The sequence below is a fragment of the Centropristis striata genome, chromosome 3 (assembly GCF_030273125.1).
Source record: "Centropristis striata isolate RG_2023a ecotype Rhode Island chromosome 3, C.striata_1.0, whole genome shotgun sequence".
Classification (NCBI taxonomy): Eukaryota; Metazoa; Chordata; class Actinopteri; order Perciformes; family Serranidae; genus Centropristis; species Centropristis striata.
In genome coordinates, this window is record NC_081519.1 from 16774291 (window position 1) to 16798549 (window position 24259).

The 24259-nt window shown below is 38.5% G+C and overlaps 1 protein-coding gene across 2 annotated transcripts; it reads left to right on the forward strand.

Moving 5' to 3' along the window:
- Positions 1-15429: 15429 nt before the first annotated feature.
- On the forward strand, positions 15430-22781 carry kbtbd8 (kelch repeat and BTB (POZ) domain containing 8). 2 transcript variants are annotated; one of them, XM_059329761.1, is made up of 5 exons: positions 15430-15479; positions 17912-18119; positions 18323-18629; positions 18735-19554; positions 19706-22781. In XM_059329761.1, the coding sequence occupies exons 1-5, from the start codon at positions 15464-15466 to the stop codon at positions 20167-20169; spliced, it is 1815 nt and encodes a 604-aa protein (XP_059185744.1). In that variant the 5' UTR covers positions 15430-15463; the 3' UTR covers positions 20170-22781. The 2 variants fall into 2 exon arrangements, with proteins under 2 accessions (XP_059185744.1, XP_059185743.1); XM_059329760.1 differs by lacking the exon at positions 15430-15479 and having other exon boundaries at positions 17878-18119.
- Positions 22782-24259: the final 1478 nt, after the last annotated feature.

Genomic DNA, 24259 nt, shown 5'->3' on the forward strand with positions numbered 1-24259 from the left:
CTGCAAACATTTTTACTCAGTAATTGTTCAATTTAAGCCCATCAGGATTTGGCAATATACTGTTATAGGGAAACACAAATGAAATAAACACTTACAACTTATAAAGGTAAGGAACATGTATTATGAGGATGTAGGGCTTCCACATTAGAAAAAGGAATTCAATAACTCTCAGTTGCCATAACTGAAATATATGTTTTAATTTTATACTTGAGCAGTCACATATAAAACAAACACAAAAGTCCTTTTTAAAAAATCTTCTGTTTTTATATGTGCATAATACATTATGCTGCCATTCTCTTTAGGGATTTTTCAATTAAAAACTTTTTGTTTTTCTTGTATGTTTTGATTATAATTTGAAACTTTTTAGTCTTTAAGAAATGTGGTGGTTTTGTTATTTGTTTTTAAATAATAAGTTAAAAGATCATATGATAAATAAACAAGAGGCTCATAATGTCCAACAAAATGTACTTATACATATAAATATATATACATGAGAGAAAGCACAGAACTTTACTACTGAAGTCAAAGTATAGATAATCCATGTCAGACATTAAGTTAATGTATTGGAGTAATTGCTTTTAAGAATAATTAATTTAGAAAGCCTAATGACTCTGAAACACCCTATGTATACGCACGTATACTGGTATACACATACATTAAACTAAGTGGCAACCTCTGGGTCTGAAAAGTGAAGTCAATGCACCTTTAACCTGCATTCTTTCTAATGGCCAGCAGGGGGAGACTCCACTGGTGTAAAAAGGATTCTGTTTGTATGAAAGTCAACCGAAAAAATGACCCTACTTCTCACTTGATTTATTACCTTGGTGAACATTCTCATAATAAGATTATGATCTCAATCACAAGTTTCAAGTCTTCTTCATGACAGCATGATGTTCATTTTGTAAATTATGATCCCATTTAGAGTAAAATAGACAATAAAGCAGGTTATGCTTTAGGACATGACTTCCGTGTGATTGACAGGTCACACCTGTGTTTTTGTGTGTTTTCATCAAAGAACACTTACCCTTTCACAATATGTTTTCAGCTCATCAAATTTTATTGTAGTATTTTGATTGTTTTAAAATGTCTTGTTCAGTGTACACGAGGACTAAAAAACACTTTAAGGAGTTTATTTTGAGAAACAATTGCCTCTTGATATTCATGTGTCTGATGACATGGAGCCATTCTGGCTCTTAATCCATTCTGCGTTTGTGCTGGTTGCAAAAAAACCAAGATGGCAACGACCAAAATGCCAAAATTGATGCTTCATAACTGGAGTCTTCAAACCAATGGGTAATCTCATGGTGACTATGTCCACTATATTTATACACTCTATGAAGAGTTGACACACGGGTTAGCCATGTTGACTCATTTTCATTAAAGATATGAATATTATTTTACTTCTTATACTTACTTCTTATACAACTTAGGTATAAATTTAGATTTTGTGACTTTTCTTACCTTTTTTTCTTCATAAATCCACTTTTATCCATATTCTGTTGTCCTGTTGAATTATTTTTAGTGAAATAGGTTATGTTTATCCCACATTGAACTATCTTCATGACAGGCAGTTGTGGCTTCAGTTGGAAAAGTGACGAAAAAAAAATCTCACTTTTATTATTCAAGATTTTCTCTCTATAATCCATAATGTTCCATGAAAATATGAATTGAATAATGGCAAAATGGGGGATGCCTTCTTAGAAAGGTTGCCACATAGAAGACGAATCATTGGCTGCAGAGATAGATTAGTTGCACGGGGGGTAATTACTCTCCCCCTGATACAAATGAAGGCATGGGGGTTATCTCCCAGCTCATGAATAGGCTTTGTTTATAATGGAGAGGCTCCTCATGGCCAAGAGGAGCTACATTAATTGCCTGACAAGTCTTACCCTCACCATGTTCATGGAAAGGCATGAGAAGCAGAAAAGAGGGATCAGTCCCTCTCTTTTATTTCTTTCTGTTGTTTTTTTTCCCCGGCCTCACCACCTGTGGAGAGACGGGGAGAGGGAGGGAGGTGGAACAGAATTTAAATGAAGTTGGAAAAGTTGGGAGAGTGAGAGACGATAGGCAGAGAAAATGGGAGACACGGGCTGACAGAAAGATAATCAGTGGCAAAATGAGACAAAAAACAAGACAGAAGAGGGCAGGTGAAGGGAGAGACAAGCGAAGACGGAGAGAAGTGGAAAGACATCGCTTCCAGAGGCTGTTCAAATTTTCCTTCAACACCAACGCTCATGATGTAGAAAGGGGCTTCTTCTGAGGTTGAACACCTAATTATAGAGCACTTGTGCACACACATCAACACACTGGTTGTCAGCATGACAGGTAATATGTCCCTTAGAAACTACAGTATGTCTCTCAAGGATTTATGTCTCCAGTAAGTGAGATACTATTGCTGCAGTAGCTGTAGTGTAACAAAATCTGCTTCCCTTCGTCATCCCAAAAGAAATCCCCATAATAGGACAAATGAGGCATCAGTGTAGTTTCTATCAGCCCCAGCCGACTGAGGGCAAGCCAGGCCAGAGGTAATAAACTCTGACATTTCCAGTCTTATTGTGGCAGACGGTGTCTGGCTGCACTCAACCCCACCACTCCTTGGTCTGCGCTCTATCCCGACACCTCAGGTCAGTAACTTTGACTCGCTAACCACCCTCATTAGTATTCTAGAAAGCTCCGTGGCAGACATCCAGTTTCTGTGTGGAGAAAACAAAAGGCTGCTGGTGTTGTAGTTGTAGCGTAGGATTCGGCTTCTTCCAAATTGCTGTGATATGACTGCAGCGGAGCTGAGGATGGAGGGAGAGGGCTGAGGAGAATGGGGAATCGTCTCTGCAATACGAGTGTAGTCTCCAAAGGAAACTCCTGTAGAAAAGTACATCAAGATCTAGCTACGTTTGTGTTTAAATTGAAGGTCTATGGTTTAGGCCTAGACTTCAGAGGGTAGTAAAATCACTGGTGGAATGCAACTACACACACTTACTCAAGTTCTCTACTGAAAGTGTATGCTTTAGGGGAATCGATTGGCAGAAAATGGAACACAATATTCATAACTATGTTTTCATTAGTTTATAATCACCTGAAACTAAGAAAAGTTGTGTTTGACAATGGATTCTCTTCCATGTAGCCTGCCGTGTTGCCCTGATTCTACAGTAGCCCAGATCAGACAAACTAAACACTGGCTTGTGAGAGGGTACATTATCTGAATGCCACCGTAGTTCTCAAACACGTGTACATGGTAGTCAGTTGGTTTCAGTCTGCAGGTTAACTGATAAATTCCATTAAATCCTACACACTTATCCTTAAAGGACAAATTTCAAGTGCTTGTATTTTATTGAACTATTTCCACTTTATCAGATAAAATGGTAACTGATGATTAGTGCTACGGGATGGTCCTATGCTGTTATCTAGTGTTGTCAAGCTGTGCATTTACAGACACAGCATTTCTTCCTAATAATGCTCAACATCGTAGTTTGTTTTTAATTTGCTCCGGTGGTGAACTACTGGCCATCCGGCAGGGATCGTGTCTGTGTTCCCTCAGCCCTATGTGCCCTCAGGTTAATAATAAAATAAAGAATTTGACCTGACTTTCGTGCGTTTTTTCAGCGATGAAAAAAAAAAGCTTCAGAAAACTATTATTATAATTCTTAAGAGCTTCAAATTGTCCAGTCCTTCCTTTCGATTTTAGTTGTTCAGAACTTCCGGTTCTGGACTCAAATGAACCCATGGCTGCGACTCATGTGTTGTCTTTTGACTTCATCTTTACTTTACTTAACTCTCAAATGTACATCACTTTGGATAAAACGTCTACTAAATTACATTGTACAATTGTAGAAACTCGGCACCGAACTAGGGGTGACAGAATTCAGTGGCATTGCCCTAACCCTAACCCTAACATAGTGCTAAGGGAACAAAGGGATGACCCCATCTGGCATACTAGGACAAATCCTGGTGGGTTGCCACATTGGTGGACTGGTTTACCATCAAAGAACCATCCATATGGCCTTGTCTGTCTCTTTACTGTCATTTGAGAGTGTTCAGTGATCAGTTTGGTACTATAACAATGGAGGTAATATCGGACTGAAGGTCCAAACAGAGTGCAAGGAAAAATCAGGCAAAATCTAATCACTCTATTGTTTCCCACAACCAATAAAACACATCTGTAAGCCACGCACTGCATAAGGTTACATGTTCCTTCATAACTATGAACATGGACACTATAGTTTATTTTTGCACAAATCCCACACACTCTATCCTGCAATAAATACTCACCAGAGTCCAAAATGCACATTAATCCACATCTTAAAATAGTTTCCAACAAACATGGGATAACAGCTACCATGCCCAGCTGTTTTATGGAATTATTCATCCTTTTTCAAAGATACAATTATATTCTGTGAGTTCTATTCTGTTTTTAACAATTTTCATCTTCAGTGGGACTGAGAGACAAGCAAAGTGTTTGTTTTATTTATTTACATGGGATAAAAATATGACAACAAGACAATATTAACAACTTTAGTCTAAAGTTAACAAAACAAAAATACAAATCTGGGCTAATGCTTACACAGTGTAATGCATGACACATCCACATTTATAAAAAAGAGACACATACGCACATGTACGATTCAGGCAGTATGTCACCTCAGTGGCATTCACCAAAATAAATGCTTAAAATAAAGGACAACACGGACAAAGAAAACAGTTAGAATGATCTCTTTCTAATCACAACAGAACGAGGAAAAAATCCTCCTTCCAATTACTTGACAGCGTGGAGTTTAGCTTTTTATAGACATGAATAAAAGAAATCTAATAAAAACAAATCACTGAGAGAACTGTGACTTGATGTGATTTATTCATTAACACATTGCTATAACATTTGTTTTGATGATGCAGTTTAAAAATACAACCAGCCACTCGCTCTAATGCTTTGCTTTCATATTGTACATCAAATGCAGCCGGGAGGAGAATTTAATGAATGTGCAGATGTTTTAAAAAACCGTTCCAGGAAATATATAGTGTACGCTCATAACTGCTATTCAGCTTTAGCATAAATCCTACATGTGTTCCTTATAAATAATGTCCTAAAAACACTATTGGCTAAGATGACCCAGCTTATTTATCAAACAAATAGCTTTTGGATAAATCTCCCGGTTAAACAACCTTGCCCCTGCAGTTTAAGCAGCGCTGTTATGCTATGCCCACTAATTCAGTGACTTGGCCTGCAGTCGTGGGATTAAAAGAGATAAGCACTGGTGAATATTCCACTGCTTCTGGAATGGAGGTCTCCCATTTATCACCCAGTGAGACCAGTGAATAATACATGGGCTTGTCCAGTCCACACACAGTAAAGCAAGGGCACTTGTAGTAAAAAAGTATCGCCCTTGTCTAACCAGTTAGGCCTCCCCGAGGCTGATTCCGACAGGTCTATTTGGAACAGTCTTGTTTGACCTCTCCCTATGTCTTCCCTTGGAGCCATGCGTGCAGCAGATCAATCACTTGATAATACACACCTCCCTGTTCATTTCTATGCATGTACAACTACTTTTTTCTGTCTCTTGCTTTCTTTGGACAAACACATTAGGGGCTTTGCGGTATCTGTTTCCTATCAAATGTGAACTCCGTGGCCTTGAAACATGAAGCAGTAACGTCTGGTATGCATGTAAGCCAATATCAATAAAGCCTCACATCAGTCTGCTCTGGCATGCATGGTCTTCCTCAGTGGCGCGGCATTGATCACACTAGAATGACTCTGATTGCCCTCGGTAAAGAGTTGGCATTCATGAATCCAAATGTTTCAGCAGGTGTCTGCAGGTAACATCGCACCCAACTGAGCTCTTTTTCCGCATGGGCTGAATTGACATATAAGCACAGGTTTGAGGCAGAGAATTCGCTGATCTTCAAATGGGAAGGAGGGATATGAAGCCCCCCAACCATGGGGGATACACAACAGCATGCCCACCATGAGGGATCTGGTTTCATATTGTGTGGAAAACCTTCCCATAGACTAGTGCGCCAGCTATGGCTGAGATGATTAAGTGCTAAAGTTGCATTTTCTCCTCCGAGCAGGCAGCCCTGAGGCCAGAGAGGCTGCATGATTGCCTCTGTGTGCTACATTACATTGACATGATGGAGAATACTCTCCTGGGGCCTGAAATAATGTAAAAGGAAAGTGGGAGAGAGGGGGGGGGGAAGCCCATCCCAGCCTTTTCTGCCGGGACCTCAGAATTCTCTGCGTGCAATCGGATTTGCTGATAGATCTCCCCGCGCCACCGCCTCTATATTGATGACAGGCAGAGCATTCACACACGGGTGCATGGCAGCACACACCAGGGGAGTCCTCTAATCCGATTCTGCTATTAGAGCCCCAGACCTCCCCGCTGGGTGTCTTGAGCCCCCCCAGCCACTCCGGCTCACCCTGACACAGAGAGAGCTCAACCATGCTGTGGACGCACAGGTCTGTGAAGAAGACCACAGGAGAACGATTTACAAGGAGAAAAAAGAGGCTTGTCAAATTGGACAAAATGTGTGGAGTGCATGTTTTATTCTTTCCTCCCTTAACTAATTAGCGGCAGGCTAAAAAAAGCCAAATTTTATAAAACCAAATCCATCAGCCGGACAAGTGGAACAAATGAGTCGACCTCACGGTGGGAGGCAGCACAGCCTTATTTGTTTGCTTTTACAACTTGAAGGGCAGACGATGCACGGTCACCCAGCAGCAGCTTTACTGAAACTGTCCCCAAAGTTAGAGCCAATGTGAAGCTCGCTTCCCAACGAGTCACTGTGGTTTTTGGCAGACAGATCAAAACACATGAGCTTTGATCCAGTGTTATCAGTGCAGTTACATGTTCAGCACAAGAGAGAAGAACATTTCCTTTATGGGCTCATCTCTGCTAACCCACTTCCATCTGATAGCAGTGAAAGCATGAATGGTTATTATCACCACATAATAGGACCACCCACTATGATTGCAACAGAGTGGATAATACTCAGGCAGCTTCCAACAGACCGATATTTATACAGTCTTATCTTTCATCAAACAAACGCAATCTTGAGGAATTCCTGGCAGTGTCTAGGTTGGAGAAATAGATATAAATATACATTTTTTGTAAATGTCTTTCAACTCCTTGCCGTTAATGATGGTTGATGCAAATGAGACAGAATTTAGCCAAACCATTTAAAGGAATAGTTTGACATTTTGGGACATAAGCCTATTTGCTTTGTTTGCAGAAAGTTAGATGAAAATATTGATACCAATCGCAGCAATGAGTTAGATTCTTTTCACAGAATCTCCAGAATTGGAGTTGATACATATGCATAGAACCTTCCAAGTTTTGTTCTGTTTTGCAAAACATGGCGTCAGCTCCTCCATGATACTCGGCCATAGGACATGCATGTCCACATGCAACATCAATAAAGGTTTGAAGTAATAGATCCACCCAGGCAGCCAACCAACTACTGGGAGCGGAGTCCAGCAGTCTATCTAAGGTAAGTTTTTGTTTAACCTACATTACTGTAAGCTATTTTATTAAGTTCCCTTTGAGTGAAATGCTCTGAGTGAATTCTATTTCTCTCTAGTAAACAGCAATGCAGTGTAGCCCAGGGCTTTCATTGTGAAAGGTAAGAACAAAAGGAGTGGATCTGGATGTGCTGTGAGGAGAAATAAAGTTTGCTGTCTTGATTTTGACAAAGGAGCCTCAGTGTTGCATTATAACTCTCATAGGTCAATTCATAACGTGTACGATTTCAATATGTCTGCCGCACAATGTGATTGGTTCACAAAAAATCTACCTTTTTCTGGAAAAAAAGTGCAATATTCTCATTATGAGTGAAAGTCCTCTACTAACAAAACTTCCAGAAATGAATTGACAGGTGAATAAATTGCATGAAAAAAATCCCCGTTGTGTAAAAGCCTTAACTCTCAAAGCAAATAAGTGTATTTCCCAAAATGTCAAACAATTCCTTCAAAGGTAATAAGTATTTATTTTATTAACATTCAAAAAAGCCCTCAACACAACCAAAAAAAGTCCAAGTTATGCGGCTAAACAACTACCATTAGCAAACAACTTTGTCACCAGTTTGAGTTGCTAAAGTGGGATTGTGTGCAAATTAAGGGGCTTTTGTGGGGGACTCACACCATCTGCTCATCAGCTCCTCAGGTGGGGTTAGCTACAAAGAAAGTCAGAGGAAAAGGAGCGATAAAAAGACTTTAAACATGGAGAAGAACCTCCAGGTCTGTATTTACAGCAGCCTCCCATAGTGCTCCTATTTGTCTCCTCCTGAGTGGCGGGGTGGGGAAGCCCGTGGCTCTTCACAACATCTGCAGGCATTCTTATACGGGCCCTCGGAAGCATATAATAACCCATTACCTCCATCTCTGACAAAACACACATTTAAACTACAATTACACCCCCTGCCTCCTCTTCCTCATGCATCCCATTTTGTCTCCTCTTCGTCTTCTGTTCTGCAATTCAAACGTTGCCAACTTGGGACTCCTCCATTTAACCCCCCGCACTGTTATTCTCTCATCTTCCCAAGAGATTACATGAGACGGGCTCACAACAAAAGATGGGCCTTAGGAGAACACTTAGTCCAAATGTAAACCCTGTCTTTGTGGATATACTTATTATACCGAACACATACACTCCACAATACAATTATTTATTCAGATTTATGCTCAGCATTGATGCATATACACATTTTCTTCACTTAAAACCTAATCATGACAGTTCTACAGTTGTACTTGGAATAGAAGTCAACAAACAGCGCTTGTGTTTCAGGATCTGAGGGTAAGCAGCAAAAGATGATCCCATCTATTCTTCCATATCCTCCAGAGACACCTCTTCTAATTTCATTGGCTACAGCCATTCTTGCAGTTTTTTCAGGCTGAACCAGTATCATATTGTGAATGCACACCATAGGCCTAATAATAAATCTCTCGTTCAGAGTGCTGTGACCAGAAAATTCTGTGCAAGATGAGGATAAAGTAGAAAGTGCAGATATCAGGTGATCAGTTTCAATGTATCAAAAGGAGCATCTGTGGAGAGGTAAACAGAAACCAGAGCTATCATCAAATAACACCGGATCCAGGAAGCCTTTTTCTCTCATTCAACAGTAGGTAGGCCCAATTTCACAGGCCGCACTGTGGCTGAATGGGACGAAATTGGAAAAAAAAGTGAAATCGATTGCTTAGATTGCAGTTGTACTTTTATTTGTCTCCCTTTCTGTCATTTGACAGTGTTATGCAGCGTAAGAGTGCATTTCCAGCCTGCACGGCACTGGTAATGGCACTGCAGGAAAAGTGCTACCTTTAGCTTTGCAACAAATCTCCTTGTGCATGCAGCAAATACTGCCTCAAATAATCCAAGTAGGAATGTAGGCCTTAATGTCCCATGTTGGATCTGACTACAAGCACTACTTTTTTATTTATTGTATGAAAACATCTTCATGAAAACATTTGTAGCACTTAAAAACACATTTACAACCCCATAGCTGATAGACCATGCTTATGACTTTGGTTTCACTGTGCTGTTGACAATATTCCTAGTTGTAACAAAGTTACACAGAGTCAGTAGTTGAACGGTGACACATTTTCTATTATTGGCTGTGTACTGGAGCAGACTGAATTTTAAATTATTTTTTTTTAAAGTCTGAAGTCTGAAGTGCTGACTTTCTGCCTTTAGGGTGTCTGAGAGAGTTCATTTTTGGGTAACAGTATACACTATAACACATATACAGTCCACTTAATTTTGATTATTACAACAAGACTACGGCCCTCATTGACACCTGATGTTAACATGCGTCTGGGGTGAGCCGATTACAAATCACAGTTTTAAGTCCAGTACGTTGAAGACACATTGAGATCTGATCACTCAGACCACAGTTTGAGTGGTCTGGGTCACATATGGCCACATTCCTTTAGGATTGTTTACGTAAATATTGAAGGACCATCTGCTTAACTGATGTCCCCCATTTGATTCCTGCTGCTGCTGCTGTATTTTTTATGCCACAGAAACCACCTCTGTGAATCTTGTGTTTTTGATGTTGTTATAATCATCTTGCTGGTGATGTCGGTGTTTTTGTTCCAGTGCTCTGCACTGATGCAGTGACACCCATCTGCACTCCTTCCTGGTCCAAAGCTCTGTGCACCGCTATCGCCTGGCGAAGGATGAGGTGTCAGCTGCTCGGAGATCCACACTGTCCACTTGCAATCTGCTCACCCAGGATGCATGTTAATACTGGGTATGAACAGCCTTATTGAGATCTGATCACTCAGACCGCACTTTGAGGTGTTCTGAGCCACATTCTTTTAGCAGTGTATATACAAATGTGTCCGGCACCACATTGAAGGAATAACTGCTCAACTAACATCCTCTGTGTGAGCAGCTCAGTAAGAGCTGAAACATAAGCAGAGAGACTGACGGCTATTGGGCAAGAAATATAACAGCCACCTCACTAATTAAGTGTGAACCAGCACCACAGTGACAATAACCAAAACCTCAACAGAAGCATTACTAACATTGATAAAAAAAAAAAACACTTGTAATTTGGAACATAAAACAAGAAACTTAAACTACTCAAGCCGTCACTGCAATATTCCGAGCAATATTCTTGTGATTCTGAAAGGGTTTTAAGCGTCTTTTAAAGTTGTTGAAGTGTTATCAGTAAAAGCAGATAAAGTCTCAGTTTATAATAAGATATAAAGCAGTTGAACTCTGGCTTGACAAAAATGTAAAGAAAATTAAAAGCAGCAGGTTAATGTTTTGTACATTAGATAGACACAATTTGTTATGCTAAATAATAACATCATCGGATTGGCTTCTGTAATTATTCTTACAAACCCATTAATAAATTAATTCTAATTAAAAGCAACAGACGTTAAATGACAGCACGTTAAACACAAAAATAACACAGCAATTATAGTGTTCAATAAACAGCAATTAGTGTATTTCCTGACAGCAGGGGTTGCAGGTGCTCCCACATGTTGTAAATGTAAAAAAAAAAAAAGCCACTCGAGCCAAACTCCCAACTCGACTTTGATAGAGAGCTCAAATTGCAATGAATTATCAACTGCCATCGCTGAAAAGGGCATTGCCTCATTACTGTTGACAGTTTGTGTGAAGAGCCCGAAATATGCAATCATCATAATAATAGAGGTTTTAAATGAAACATTCAAGTTTGACTTAATTGGTAAATGAAAAATGCATGTTTTTCAGTGCAATTATTAATATTTAATCTGAAAATGTTCAGCATGAAAAGAGGAATTTAAAACAATTGCTTATTTGTTTGTGTTAAAGCAAAAATTATTCCTGTACATCTGCTTATGTGGGTGACACTGTTGAATATGACTAAATAAATGAATGAATAAAATAAATGACCAAACATAAAAAAATGACAATTTTACTATTTGTTAAAGACACAAACACAGAAACAGTAATAAATGTAAAAAATATCATGAACATAATATGTTCAGAATGGCCAGAAATTGTCCGAGTCCATTATTGACCACATCTGGAGAGATTTTCCAAAGAATCAGTGCATCAAAAGTCTTTGGTCAAAGGAAATATGACCACTGCTTTTCTGGAGTTAATCTCTTAAAAAAAGGTAAAACCTTTGGAAAGTTGGAAGAAATACATTTTTCCACAAAACATGTAAGCATTTCTTAGTGAAATATTTTACAGTTATTAATGTAATTTGCATATATTTAATAAATAGAGACATGGATTTAAATAGGTTAATTTTTCCAAAACTGATTTAAACTGATGAGTAAAAGCATTAATTGCAAAATGCAGCAAAATTGCAGTACCAAAACATCATTTTCACAATCATTGTGTTCAGTGTTCTGTGACATACGTGTGACTGCCAGTTCTGACAAAGATACAGGTAACAGAATGGATGTAAAATAAATAAATAAATAAATAGTATAAGAGAAAGTAATTCTTGGCATGACCAGAGGGTCTTTTCCATCCACTGTTAGCATGCCAGGCTGAATAAACCCACAAATTTCAACCCTGAAGATATGAAATACAATATTTTACAGAGCCTTTCGAGCAAAAAATAATCCTGTGTGATCTAAAATTCATGGCCTGCAATATGATAAGTAAGAGGTGTAATAAGAAAACATGCTGGGGACATAACAAGCTTGCCAAAATCTAAATTTAATTTAAAATTGTGGTTTTACTGCCTTGGGGTATGCCCTGAAAACAGTTTAATTCAAAATGTACCACTTTTTATATTGATTTACAAATGTAACAAGTAAATGTTTAAACAAGGCTAAGCTCTTCTGAAAGTGTAGAAACTTGGAAAAATGCAGGCAAATGGATCCTTGGAAACACTATTATTCATTTATGTGAGACTTTTGAGTCAGTGACTGTAGTGAATACTGAACTGTAAATAATAGTGGTGTAATGTGTTTTGCCAAGTGTGCCACACAAACACACTATGCTAACAAGTTGTGTTGTAGTTGGCAGCAACAGAAGCCAAAAGAAGGTTAGATAAAAGAGTAATTTAACCTATTTTTCAGTATACGTTTGAGTTAACCTTTGTGATGTCTTAACTTTCTGTATACACCAAGGGAATTTGACAAAATCTCCTGATTTTAAATGTTGAATTCCACAATATTGAGTCCTCTATACAGGGACGCAGGATGTTTTTTGGGGAAACATATTTAAGTAATACTTCACTTACACAGCTCACTCAGTGTTACGTTGAAGTTCTTAAGTCTGAGAATTTTATTTTGTCTCTCCAGACTCCATGGTGAACAAAGAATCTGAAAAAAGAGAAAAAATTCTTGATGAATTGGAGTGAATGGGGACCCCTCGACACTACCAAACAGTGTGTGTCCAAACAAAGCTGTTGGCAGCTAGAGGCGTGGTTTAGGTGTTTGTTACGACAGGTAACAACACAAGGCCACGATGGCAGCCTACGTCTCAAAGTATCCTTGGGCAAGATACTGATGCGTTCATCAGTGTGTCAATGAATTCCTGATGGTGGCACCTTTTAGAGCAGCATCGACCACCAGTGTATGAGTGAGTGAATGAGCGCTGACTGTAGTGGAAAGTGCTTTGAGTGGTCGGAAAAAGTGCTATATAAGTGCAGTCCATTTACCATTTCTAAACAGTTTCAAACAAAGCCTTCTCAGATGGTTCTGAGTAACAAACTGCCTGGCAGCATCAAGTTATTAAATAGTAAGATTTTGCAGAAATGCATGTAATGGGAAGTAGGCCTATTCTACTGAGCATACAACTGGATGAATGAGACTTTTATTATACTGCATGAGCTGTGTCAGAGTTTTTAAACTGATGTTTTGATATAGGTTTTCTTCAATTCATCAAAGATTTTCTTTTTGGATTCTTGTTCAGCACAGAGACATGTGCAAATGCACATGTTCTAAATATTAATGGGAGCATGTCCCCTCAGCCCCCCATCCCCCCCAACATCTGCAATACATGCACTTTCTATTTTTAATATGGGGTCACGTGAAACTGTTGTGTTAAACCTGATCATTTCAGTCACAGAAGCCACAAGAAAAACTTGGAGTGGTGGACTGTAACTAAATACATTCACTAAAGAACTGTACATTTTTGAGGCACTCGTATACTTGAGTATTTACATATTCTACTACTTTATACTTATACTCCACTACATCTAAGAGGGAAATATTGTACTTTTTACTCCTTTGAATTTATTTGATACCTTAAGTTACCGGTTACTTAACAGATTCATAAAAAATCTAAAAAAAATTATTAAATAATGATGTAGCCTATTATTATGGCCTAAGCTAACCAACAGTTAATGAATAAATAAAAATAAGCTCCACCTTTACCAACTGCAAATTTAAAGTGAGAATCAATTAATGAAAAATAATTCAATAGTATGACAAACATTGTTCAGAAATGGACCGAAACTAGTAGTTTTACTTTTGGTACTTTAAGTATGTTTTGACGCTGATACTTTCAACTTATAAGTAAAAATTTTAATGCTATGTTAGTGTTACTTTAACTTAAGGACAATAATGGAGTACTTCCTTTACCACTGCTTTACTGTATACAAAAATAACCTCTTCATTAAACAATATACTATACTATACCACTATACGAAGTATGTAGGGGACATATATGCAAAGAAAATGGATTCCTCCTAAGCAGTAACATCTTCCACAGGTGCTTCAGCATGTTTATGATACCAGAAAGCTCAGCTCAGTTTTAAATGGCCTGCTTAGAGTTTTTTTTTGATGATTATAACAAGTGTGGCCACTGTTGCTGTGAGTTTTTTTATTTATTTTTTTATTTTTTTAAACTTTATTAAATCAACATGGTGAAATACAAGACAATACACCAACAAAACGCCGTCAGGGGGATTCAACAAATACAGAGGCAAGCTTTCATACAAAAACATTGTAAAGTGTACATAAATTAAAAGTTTTTATCGCTTTCATGTTGGTAGATTTCTTAATAGACTTAATATAATTTGTTTGGTTTCATTTTCAAAGACAAGAAAAAGAGGTTTTTGATTAACGTAACGGCATTTATGGATATGCCATTTGGCTAACTGTATCATGAGATTGATGATATTATAGTATTGTTTTTCTTTTGCAAAAGGAAAGTCAGTGAAACCAAATAGTATATGTTCAAAGCACAGCGACAAATGAGGTTCAATAGAAAAAGAAATGCGGTTACAAATATCTTCCCATAATTTAGTTGAGAAAGGACAAGACCAAAATAAATGAAAAACATCTTCAGGGTGTCCTTCACAGAAAGAGCAGTTTAAGTCTATGTCTTTCTTAAATCGTTGTAAAAAAAAAAAAAAAAAAAAAAACTTTAGATGGGTAAATTCTGTGAATGATCTTAAATACACTGAAAAAAGATTTTTTGGCCCTGTAATTATTATTTCAATCATCTATATAAATTCTACAAAGAAATACGAATTCAGTGCTTTTATTTTAAAATAGCAGTTTTCCATGTAGTGCATTACTTATTGATTGTTTGTTATTATGTGTCCTCAGTTTTGTATGTAAATTGAATCATTCGTTCCAAGTAATATTCACCAAACCAGTTCATTGGCTTAATTATTTCATATTTCCAAGTAAAATGTAATTGAGGGACATCAGTGAATCTGCAATTTACCTGTGTATTTTCATTTTAAAAAAGTGGTTCTATTAAATAAATATTACTTAGAAACAGAGTAAAGATTACAAACACTTTCTGTGTGGAAAAACTTGCCTAGCTTTTTCTAAGTAAATGTCACTCCAATTTTTTTCAGTGTGTTTTTTTTGATGATTATAACGAGTGTGGCCACTGTTGCTGTGAGTTATTTGCCCATACGGCTATCAACTTTTTTGCTATTTCAGATGAAAGGATTCTGATTGGCTGTGAGATCCGCGATCCTCTTCTGATTGGTTGTTCCTTGTTTCCGGGGCCCCGCTGTGCCCTCACTGACGTTTCTCGGTCTGCCCCGAGATAGACTGGAGAGAATGGCTGCCAGTGGAGGTTAGCGAAAATCTTCATTGTTTTGTGTACTAATCAGACTTAAATAACGCATTTTAAAGTTAAAAATTGTGTGTTTATATGTCCGTGAAGTGCTGTCTTGTAGACTGATAGAAAGAGTCGTGACGTGTTGCATTCTCGTTAAAGAGGTCAGGCTCTAAACGACTCCTCAAAGTGTTGCTTATCGTTAGCCTCGCTATGCGGCTAGTGCTAGCTGTCTGGCTAACTTTCGGCCGGTTAGCTTGCTACCCACAGCTGATTGTGTAAACACTTGTTTATGACAAGAGACATCGGTTAGACGAATGGTGGTTATAGTTACTGTTATCACTGGCAATGCTTTAGATATTGCGCTAAATGCTGTTGTGTTTTTCTACGATTTAAACGTTAGGAGTGTAAGCATTTTGAGTTTTATCGTCCTTTATATCTCGTAATGTTGTGTCAAAGAAAGCTTGCTAACATTAGCTCGGTGCCTAGCTGTCTGCTAAAAGTTAAGCTTGCTTGTCAACTAGCTAACGTAACCTCAAACGATGCTGTTTTGCGAGATATTAAAACATGCCAACGAAACATTATAAACTATGAAATGGTTTCTATTCTTCCAGTTTGCTTTTAGTCCAGTTAGCCACCCACACAGTTGCTGCAGTCACCGGGCAATGATGTGAGATGTTAGCAAGCTAGCTACCACCTGGCGAGACAGTAGTTTTTCTATTCACTCATCGCGAGCCTTTGTCCTGTCAAGGAGTCAGCGTGGTACAACACGAGGTTATTTGTTGAAAAAAGTTTTTGTTCTTTTGCAGCTGAGAATAAAAGACGACAGTGAAATATTACAGAAGGCTTGACGTTGGGCTGCCACTTGTATAACTTGCCATAAGACGCGATATAAGAAACATGTTTACTTTGCAGACTCTGCTATAGGTAAACTGAATCCACGAGTGTATAGGCCCATATCGTCACCCTGTTAAAATAATCGCCTAATTCATTTTTTCAAGTTTTGCAGGAAACACAAAAAACTCCACCAAAAGTGTAACATATGACATTTATTGATCATTTCACTCAAAAAGATATACCAAAGGGTGGCTATTGGCAAAGTAATAACACTGTGTGTAAATTATGTAACTTAAGAGAAATAAATGACTTAGGCAATTTTTTGAACATGCTTTTGTGACTTAAGCAAGATATGGTAACACTTTATTTTGAAGGTGTCTACATAAGAGTCACACAAGCCTGTCAGAAACATGACATGACAAGTATCATGAGCATTAATCTTGCTTCAAAGTGTCATTAATGTTCATGACACATCCCATGTCATGTTTATGACACGCTCATGTCACTCTTATGTAGACAACTTCAAAATAAAGTATTACCATATCTTCCTTAAGTCACAAAGGCATGTTCTAAAAATTGCCTAAGGCACATTTTATTTTGACTTGGGCATAATAAATCCGCTTAAGTCACACACTTGACATAGGCCATTATCTTAAAGGGGTAAAATCACATGATCTGATCAACTGAGGATTTAGGCGATTTTACCATAGGTGGCCGGCGTCATGATTTAGGCAAAAAAAAACAATTTTGACAAAAAATGACATAGGCAATTATTTTAACAGTGTGACAATATGTTATCCGTATGTTTAGTTGGTCAGTGATCATATGAACAACTTAAGCCCAAAGTTAGAAACAATCAGATGTAGAAAAAAAGGAGAAGTGAAGCAGAGATGTTTTGTAGTTGCCACAGTCATAGCATAACTGAACCAAATGTACTCAGATCTATTTTGAAACCAGCTTGTATGCTGTTATTTTCTCTGTTAAAAACTACGGGTGCAATGATACATCAATCTATATTTATTTATAGCTTCAATGATGACGATGGAAAGTGCAAATATTGATAAATATCATTTTTAAGATACAACTTTTTTTAAATAAAAAATAATAGATGGATTTTTCATGTAGGTGTCGACAAGAGCCAAGGAAGAAAATTGTCACATCATATTTTGGTTGCTTTATATTAATTGATATAAATATAAGTAATTGTGTTAAATGCCCATTTGATATCATGTCATATAGATCCCACAGAATTTAATCAAATTCAAATCTGGTGCTGCAGATGTTGTGGTATCTGCAAATATTGTATTGTTGTCCAAAGAATTGATGTATCCTATTGTCACTTTTGCGTAATTTAACAATGGTTTCATCACTGGGTAAAGGTCTTATCATCAATCTATGTTCATTTTTCTGTTTTCATTAGACCACACAACTATATACAGGTGATTGAATCAAGGGTCTCAAAATGCTTACAGGAACTGTGAGAATTTTACAACATAAATTAAATAAATTACTTTTTTTTCTCTCCTTAAATGTCTCAGTTTTGTGTGTGGTATCCACAGCATTTCTAAAGTCTATGTTGATGTTTTTCTCTCTCTTTGTACTGTGTTATTCAGAGGTAGGGAAGCTGTTACAAGTACAAAATGGGACGCCTCCAAGCACCAACTACAATGGGGTAGACGCTGTTCATGCCTGTAACCTCCTTCAGCAGCTCAAAGCCTTGTATGATGAAGCACAGCTCACAGACATTGTTGTAGAAGTGGACCATGGCAAGACTTTCTCATGTCATCGAAATGTCCTTGCAGCAATCAGCCCATATTTTAGGTGGGTAATATTAAATGTTTACAGGTGTTGTATTTTCATAATATAGTAGCTGAAAAACATTCTAGTGGCAGTTTGGCTGATAAATGTTGTAATATTCAGATTAAACTTTCTTGTCAAGTTTAGGCCTTTCTGAATCATAATGCAGTTGTGTGTGAATTGATTTATATAGTTACAGCATTTGTTTCTTCCACCATCATCCTCAGGTCCATGTTCACCAGTGGCCTTACAGAGAGCAGCCAGCGTGAGGTCAGAATTGTTGGGGTGGAATCTGAATCCATGCACCTAGTCCTAGACTATGCCTACACATCCAGGGTCACGCTCTCTGAGTCCAATGTCCAGGCCCTGTTCACTGCAGCCAGCATTTTCCAGATTCCTGCCTTGCAGGACCAGTGTGCCCAGTTCATGATCAGCAGACTTGACCCCCAGAACTGCATTGGGGTCTTCATGTTTGCTGATGCCTATGGACATCAGGAACTGAGGGAACGCTCACAAGACTACATTCGTAAGAAGGTCAGTTAACATCACAGGGTTGGTTTCTTTTTTGAAAGACTTGTTTTATGCTATTAACGGTGCTTAACTAACAGCTGCTAACTGATTTTTATGTTTTTCTGGTAGTTCTTGTGTGTGTCGTGGGAGCAGGAGTTCCTCCAGTTGACCAAGGAGCAGTTGGTCAGCATTTTGAACAATGATGACCTCAATGTGGAGAAAGAAGAGCATGTCTACGAGAGCATTGTCCGCTGGCTGGAGCATGATCTGTCTGGCCGTGAGACCCACCTAGCTGAGGTGTTTTCCCAATGCATCCGTCTGCCCTTGCTGGATGAGGCCTTCCTTAGTCGGATACCCGCCCCCTTTGCTTGTGCCCTGTCTCTGTCTAAGGACCCTGCTGAGGCCAAAGCCCGCCTCACTGGCACCAATGGTTGCCCACAGCGCCTGGGTATGACTGCTTCTGAGATGGTCATCTGCTTTGACGCCGCTCACAAACACTCAGGGAAGAAGCAGACGGTGCCTTGCCTGGACACAGCCACAGGACGGGTGTTTAAGCTGTGCAAACCACCCAATGATCTCCGGGAGGTCGGTATCTTGGTGTCCTCAGAGAATGACATCTACATTACTGGAGGTTACAGGCCGAGCAACAGCGAAGTGTCCATAGACCATCGAGCAGAGAGTGACTTCTGGCAGTACGAACACGCAGGCAATCGATGGCTTCCACGTGCTCCTCTGCTGAGAGCGAGGATAGGCTGCAGGCTTGTGCACTGCTGTGGGAAGCTTTATGCACTAGGAGGCAGAGTGTATGAAGGTGATGGGAGAAATGCATTAAAGTCAGTAGAGTGCTATGATGCCAGGGACAACTGTTGGACAGCAGTCAGTCCAATGCCAGCGGCCATGGAGTTTCACAGTGCTGTGGAGTACAGGGACCGCATCTATGTCCTCCAAGGTGAGTTAACGCTGCTGTTGTGAAACAATGTGATCTCCACAGTGGACTGAGGATGTTGTGATAATGTTTTTCTCATTCATTCAAAAATATTCTGAAAATATATACAGTATGTTGACCACCTCTCAATAACACTTCATTGTGTTTTCTGCAGGAGAATATTTCTTTTGCTTCGATCCCCGTAAGGATTATTGGAGTCATCTGGCCCCGATGAGTATCCCTCGGAGTCAGGGTCTGGCTGCCTTGTATAAGAACTGCATCTACTACATTGCCGGCATCTGCAGGAACCACCAGCGCACCTTCACTGTGGAGGTCTACGACATTGAGAAGAACACATGGAGCCGCAGGAGAGATCTGCCCTTTGACCAAGCCACAAGCCCGTATATAAAGGCCATGCTGCTGCAAGGCCAGCTACACCTGTTTGTACGAGCCACACAGGTCATGGTGGAGGAGCATGTGTTTCGCACCAGCCGCAAGAACTCCCTTTACCAGTACGACGATGAGGCAGATGTATGGACCAAAATATATGAGACACCTGATCGCCTCTGGGATTTAGGTCGCCATTTTGAATGTGTGGTGGCCAAACTTTACCCACAATGTCTACAGAAAGTGCTTTGAGGTAGCTGGTTTTTGAACCCAATCTATGTGGCAGAGGGAGGAGTGTGGTCCCGCCTGCCTTGTGCCTGGTGTTACCTTGGGTTTGCACCACAAGGACCATTTTTGGTTAAGTCTTAAGGCGTTCAAACTTTGGTTTATCATGATCAAAATGGGGGTGCTTTTAAAGATTGCAGTATTTTTTTTCCCAGACAGCACCAACTACCCACACTGATGCTTGTTTAACAAAACAGTACAATGAATCATAAGTGCAATTATCCTATTTTTTGCTTGTTGTTGAGCCATGTTGTTCTATTTTTGTTTTAGATGCATATAGGTAAGGATTTTTACAAATGATAAGCATGCGAATGAGGGTATTGGCAAGATAAAAGAACCCTCTGGAGATATGGATGCTACGTGTCAGCATAAAGTGAAAATCTATATATAAATAACTATATAAACTATATATTCATACGGGTAAGATGAGTACCATAGCTCATTAGTAGATTGCTGGCTCTGAGGTTTGTGTGTTTTGTTTTGTTTTTCCTTATTTGGTTCTCAAGTCTCTCCAGCTTATTTTATAGACGAGTTTTATTTTGAAGTGTGCTTGTGATTTACATTACTTTAGTGTTTTTGAAGCTTGAAGCTTGTATGATATTTTTAAGGCCCCCCTCCTTCCTTCCATGCGTCGGTGTGTCAAACAATACACTATGTGTGGCTTCCGAGCTAATTTTAAGTTTTGTTTGAGATTCCAGTTGCATGGGGGCTCATACCTCCCATTCTTTGAGTTGGCAGCCATTTTGTGTCACATGCGAAGACAACTTAAGTGAAATGTTAGAAATACTCACTCTCCACATTGGAGAAATAAGGACAGAGTCAAATTTGTGGCAACACTAAGTGGAAAGTTCAGACCAACTAACAGGCTTACCTCAGAAACTTCAGATATGTTTGATTAGGAGAAAAGGGACATTTCAGGCCATAGTGTTGATTAAGCAACTGTGTGAAAAGCTCAGTTGAGCTCTGTTGAGGTTGTTTTTTGACATCTGATTATAATCATTGGAAAAAAAGGTGGAAAGAGCCTTCCTCTTAAATGCCAAAAAACAGCATTTGAGGTCTTGTTATAGTTGATCTGGACATTGAAACGAATTTTGTGGTAGCAATAAGTCATGGAACTGTGATTAGGCTATATTACGTTTATATTATCTTAGTAAAAGTGCATTAATTGTTTTGTGTGCTTGTCTCTGCTTGTGAAAATCACGGTAGTTCCAATGATTGTGTGGCTGTTGCATGGGTGCAGGCTTGAAGTGATGCGTCATTTAGTGCAGATCTTTTGGGGATGCCAATGTGCCTGTGGCTTGAAAAAAAAAAGGGGCATCATAATCAAACTGTTCCTCCTGATGATGAATATCGAAAAAGTCTTACTCAGCGTTGCACTGAATCACTCTCCACTTCAGCAGTGCTTAACTGCAAACTTTACGAAGCGCCCTCCTGAACAAGCAGACTATATGAACAAGGGAGGGTTGCTCAGGTTGTGTGCTAATTCATCTAACAGTCATGAATCCGTCTTTACACGCCATCACACAGAGGACACAAATTGTTGGTGCTGCTTTTTTTTTGACAATCTTGTATAGAAGAATTAATACCACCACTGAGTGGCGTTCCCTGTGAAAGCGGGACATTTTCAGTGCCGTCAATTTCCTCATGCAGGTTCCTGTGTCATCTTTGCACTACACATTTCTCTTGTATTTTATCTTAAGAGTACCCCTCTATCACGACAAAGGTTTTAGTAACCACATAGCAATCATCTAAGAGATTTTCATGGAAATTAATACCAGAAGAGTCACATTCAGTAAGGACTTGAGGACATGATGTAACTTCTCCAAGAGAAGATCCACTGTTGACTGACCTGGAGCTCATTTTTAATTGAACAATGCCCTCAGAAACAACCCTCATCAAGCGTGAGAGGAGGTTTGAGCTCCATCCACATGTCTACAGACGGCCATTTGAGAACCAGGAACGGAGAACTCTCAGGATTTCTACTGATACACAGTACTGTATTTAAATGTTTTTGTTATGTGTAATATACTGTACTATAGGTTTGCTGTACTTGCACAGTTTTTTAAACTTCTCTTCAGTTTCTTTTATAACTTGAAAAAAAAATAGATGTGATTTTCTTTTTTTGTTGTCTCCAGTGGCTGTTTTTTTTCTTCTTCTTTTTGTGTAATTACCTATTTAGTTATGGTAGAGTAATCCTGCTCTGTTGAGAAAAAATGATTACCTGCACGAGTGATACATTTTGATTTTTCTTTTCTCCCTCAGTAGTACAGTAGTATTTCTTTTAACATCTCACCGAAACTAAGCATTACAGATAACAACATTGTTACGTCACGTTTCAAACACCAGTCATGTAATACAACAAGCTAAAAAAACTGCTCTCTGTGTTCAAGAGTTAGTGGCCTTGGGCTGCAATGCATAGCTCATTCTGGTCATTTACATGCATCACTTATGGGTGCTATTCCATTGTGTTCATGCTTTTCTTTCGCTGGTTTGTCTGTTTTGGGTTTCGGGTTATAGTGGTGGTTGAGCTCAACTGTGAAATTCACATTGCACATAATTTGAAAATAAAACTATTAAAAGTGAAATGTCTTCATTTATTCCCGATTTTCGACATGTATGCTAAGAGTTTTGTCATACCAAAGTCCGACAGTTATGCTGGGTTTACACCAAAGATTTCCACAGTCCCAGACTAAAAACGTAGTCTTTAGTAAATCTAGGAGTTTTACTGGAGTCACGGCACTCCCATCATCTCGAATGTGTAAGGTAGTAATCTGCGCTGTTTCATATCAGTCTTTTCCTAGTCTTGGGTTTGGATCATATCAAACGTGTTTGATATTATCTCAAGTCGCAGTGACGTAACACAATCAACAACCAATAGATGAGCGGGGGAAAGGTCCCCGGTTCCAGACCGGCCAGTAAAACCACTTAGACAGGAAAAAATAACATCACAATAATCATAGTAAGCTCAGTCCTAAATAAAAATATAGTGATGTCATATATTTACGGCCACAAGCGGGATTTTTGTGGGCGCTGTTTCTTAGTAAAGAGAACAGTAAGGAGACCCAGTTAAAATGTAAAAATAAATGTATACATAAATAGGACATAAATGTATCATGAATTCATTTCTAAATTTTCCTTTCCTTTATTCTTCCATCTATTACTCCTTCCTTCCATCTATTTTTTTACTTAAAAATAGTCAACTTTTCATGTCAGAAAAACAGAAACACTTTTTTCAGCTTCGTGAGGGGGCATTTTGTGGTGTTTTTTTGTTTTCTTTTTTCCAACACAAACAACTGCACACACTAGAGCAGCTGGAGCCAAAAGCTGCTTCTCTTCCATTTGTAAGAAAATGTAATGTAAATAAGTTAGAAGAATCTAGTTGTAGTCTTGTAAATAGTGACCCTGCAAGATTCACAGTCCGTCTAAAATCTCAGTCTGAGACTAGGCTGGGACTAAAAACTCTAAACACTTGTCTTTAGATGACTTGTCTTGATGACTTGATGACTTGTCTTTAGCGGCCTTTCGGCGCTTCTGCTGCTTTTTTGCGCTTCTGCGCATGCAGAAGCGAAAACGGCCGCGCACGCGCAGAAACGCAGAAAAAATAATAATTAAAATTTTTTTTTTTAAATAATAATAATAATAAAAAATTAATAAAAATAAATAAAATAAAAAATAAATAACGAAAAAAAATTAATGTAAAAAAAAAAAAAAAGTAAAGAAGTAAAAAAGACATTGGTGGAAGAAGTGTTCAGATCCTTTACTTCAGTAAAAGTACTAATACCACACTGTGAAATGACTCCACTCCGCTCATTTTAACTACCTAATAAACTTTTAAGTGGTTTAATTTATAAAAATGGGTAATCATTTTAAATGTATCATGTTTTTCATTTTAAATCTTGACCTGAAAAGTAACTAAAGCTGTCAGCTAAATGTAGAGGAATAAAAAGTACAATATATGTCTCAAAATGTAGTGGAGTAGAAGTATAAAGTTACATAAAATGTACATAAAAGTACCTCAAAATTTTACTTTCAGTCCAGTACTTGAGTAAATGTACAT

Coding starts and splice junctions, on each gene's coding strand:
- kbtbd8 (XM_059329760.1), top strand. CDS start 17,878: ATGTTTTTCTCTCTCTTTGTACTGTGTTATTCAGAGGTAGGGAAGCTG. Junction 18,120..18,322: donor GCAATCAGCCCATATTTTAG/GTGGGTAATATT, acceptor CATCATCCTCAG/GTCCATGTTCACCAGTGGCC. Junction 19,555..19,705: donor CCGCATCTATGTCCTCCAAG/GTGAGTTAACGC, acceptor TGTTTTCTGCAG/GAGAATATTTCTTTTGCTTC.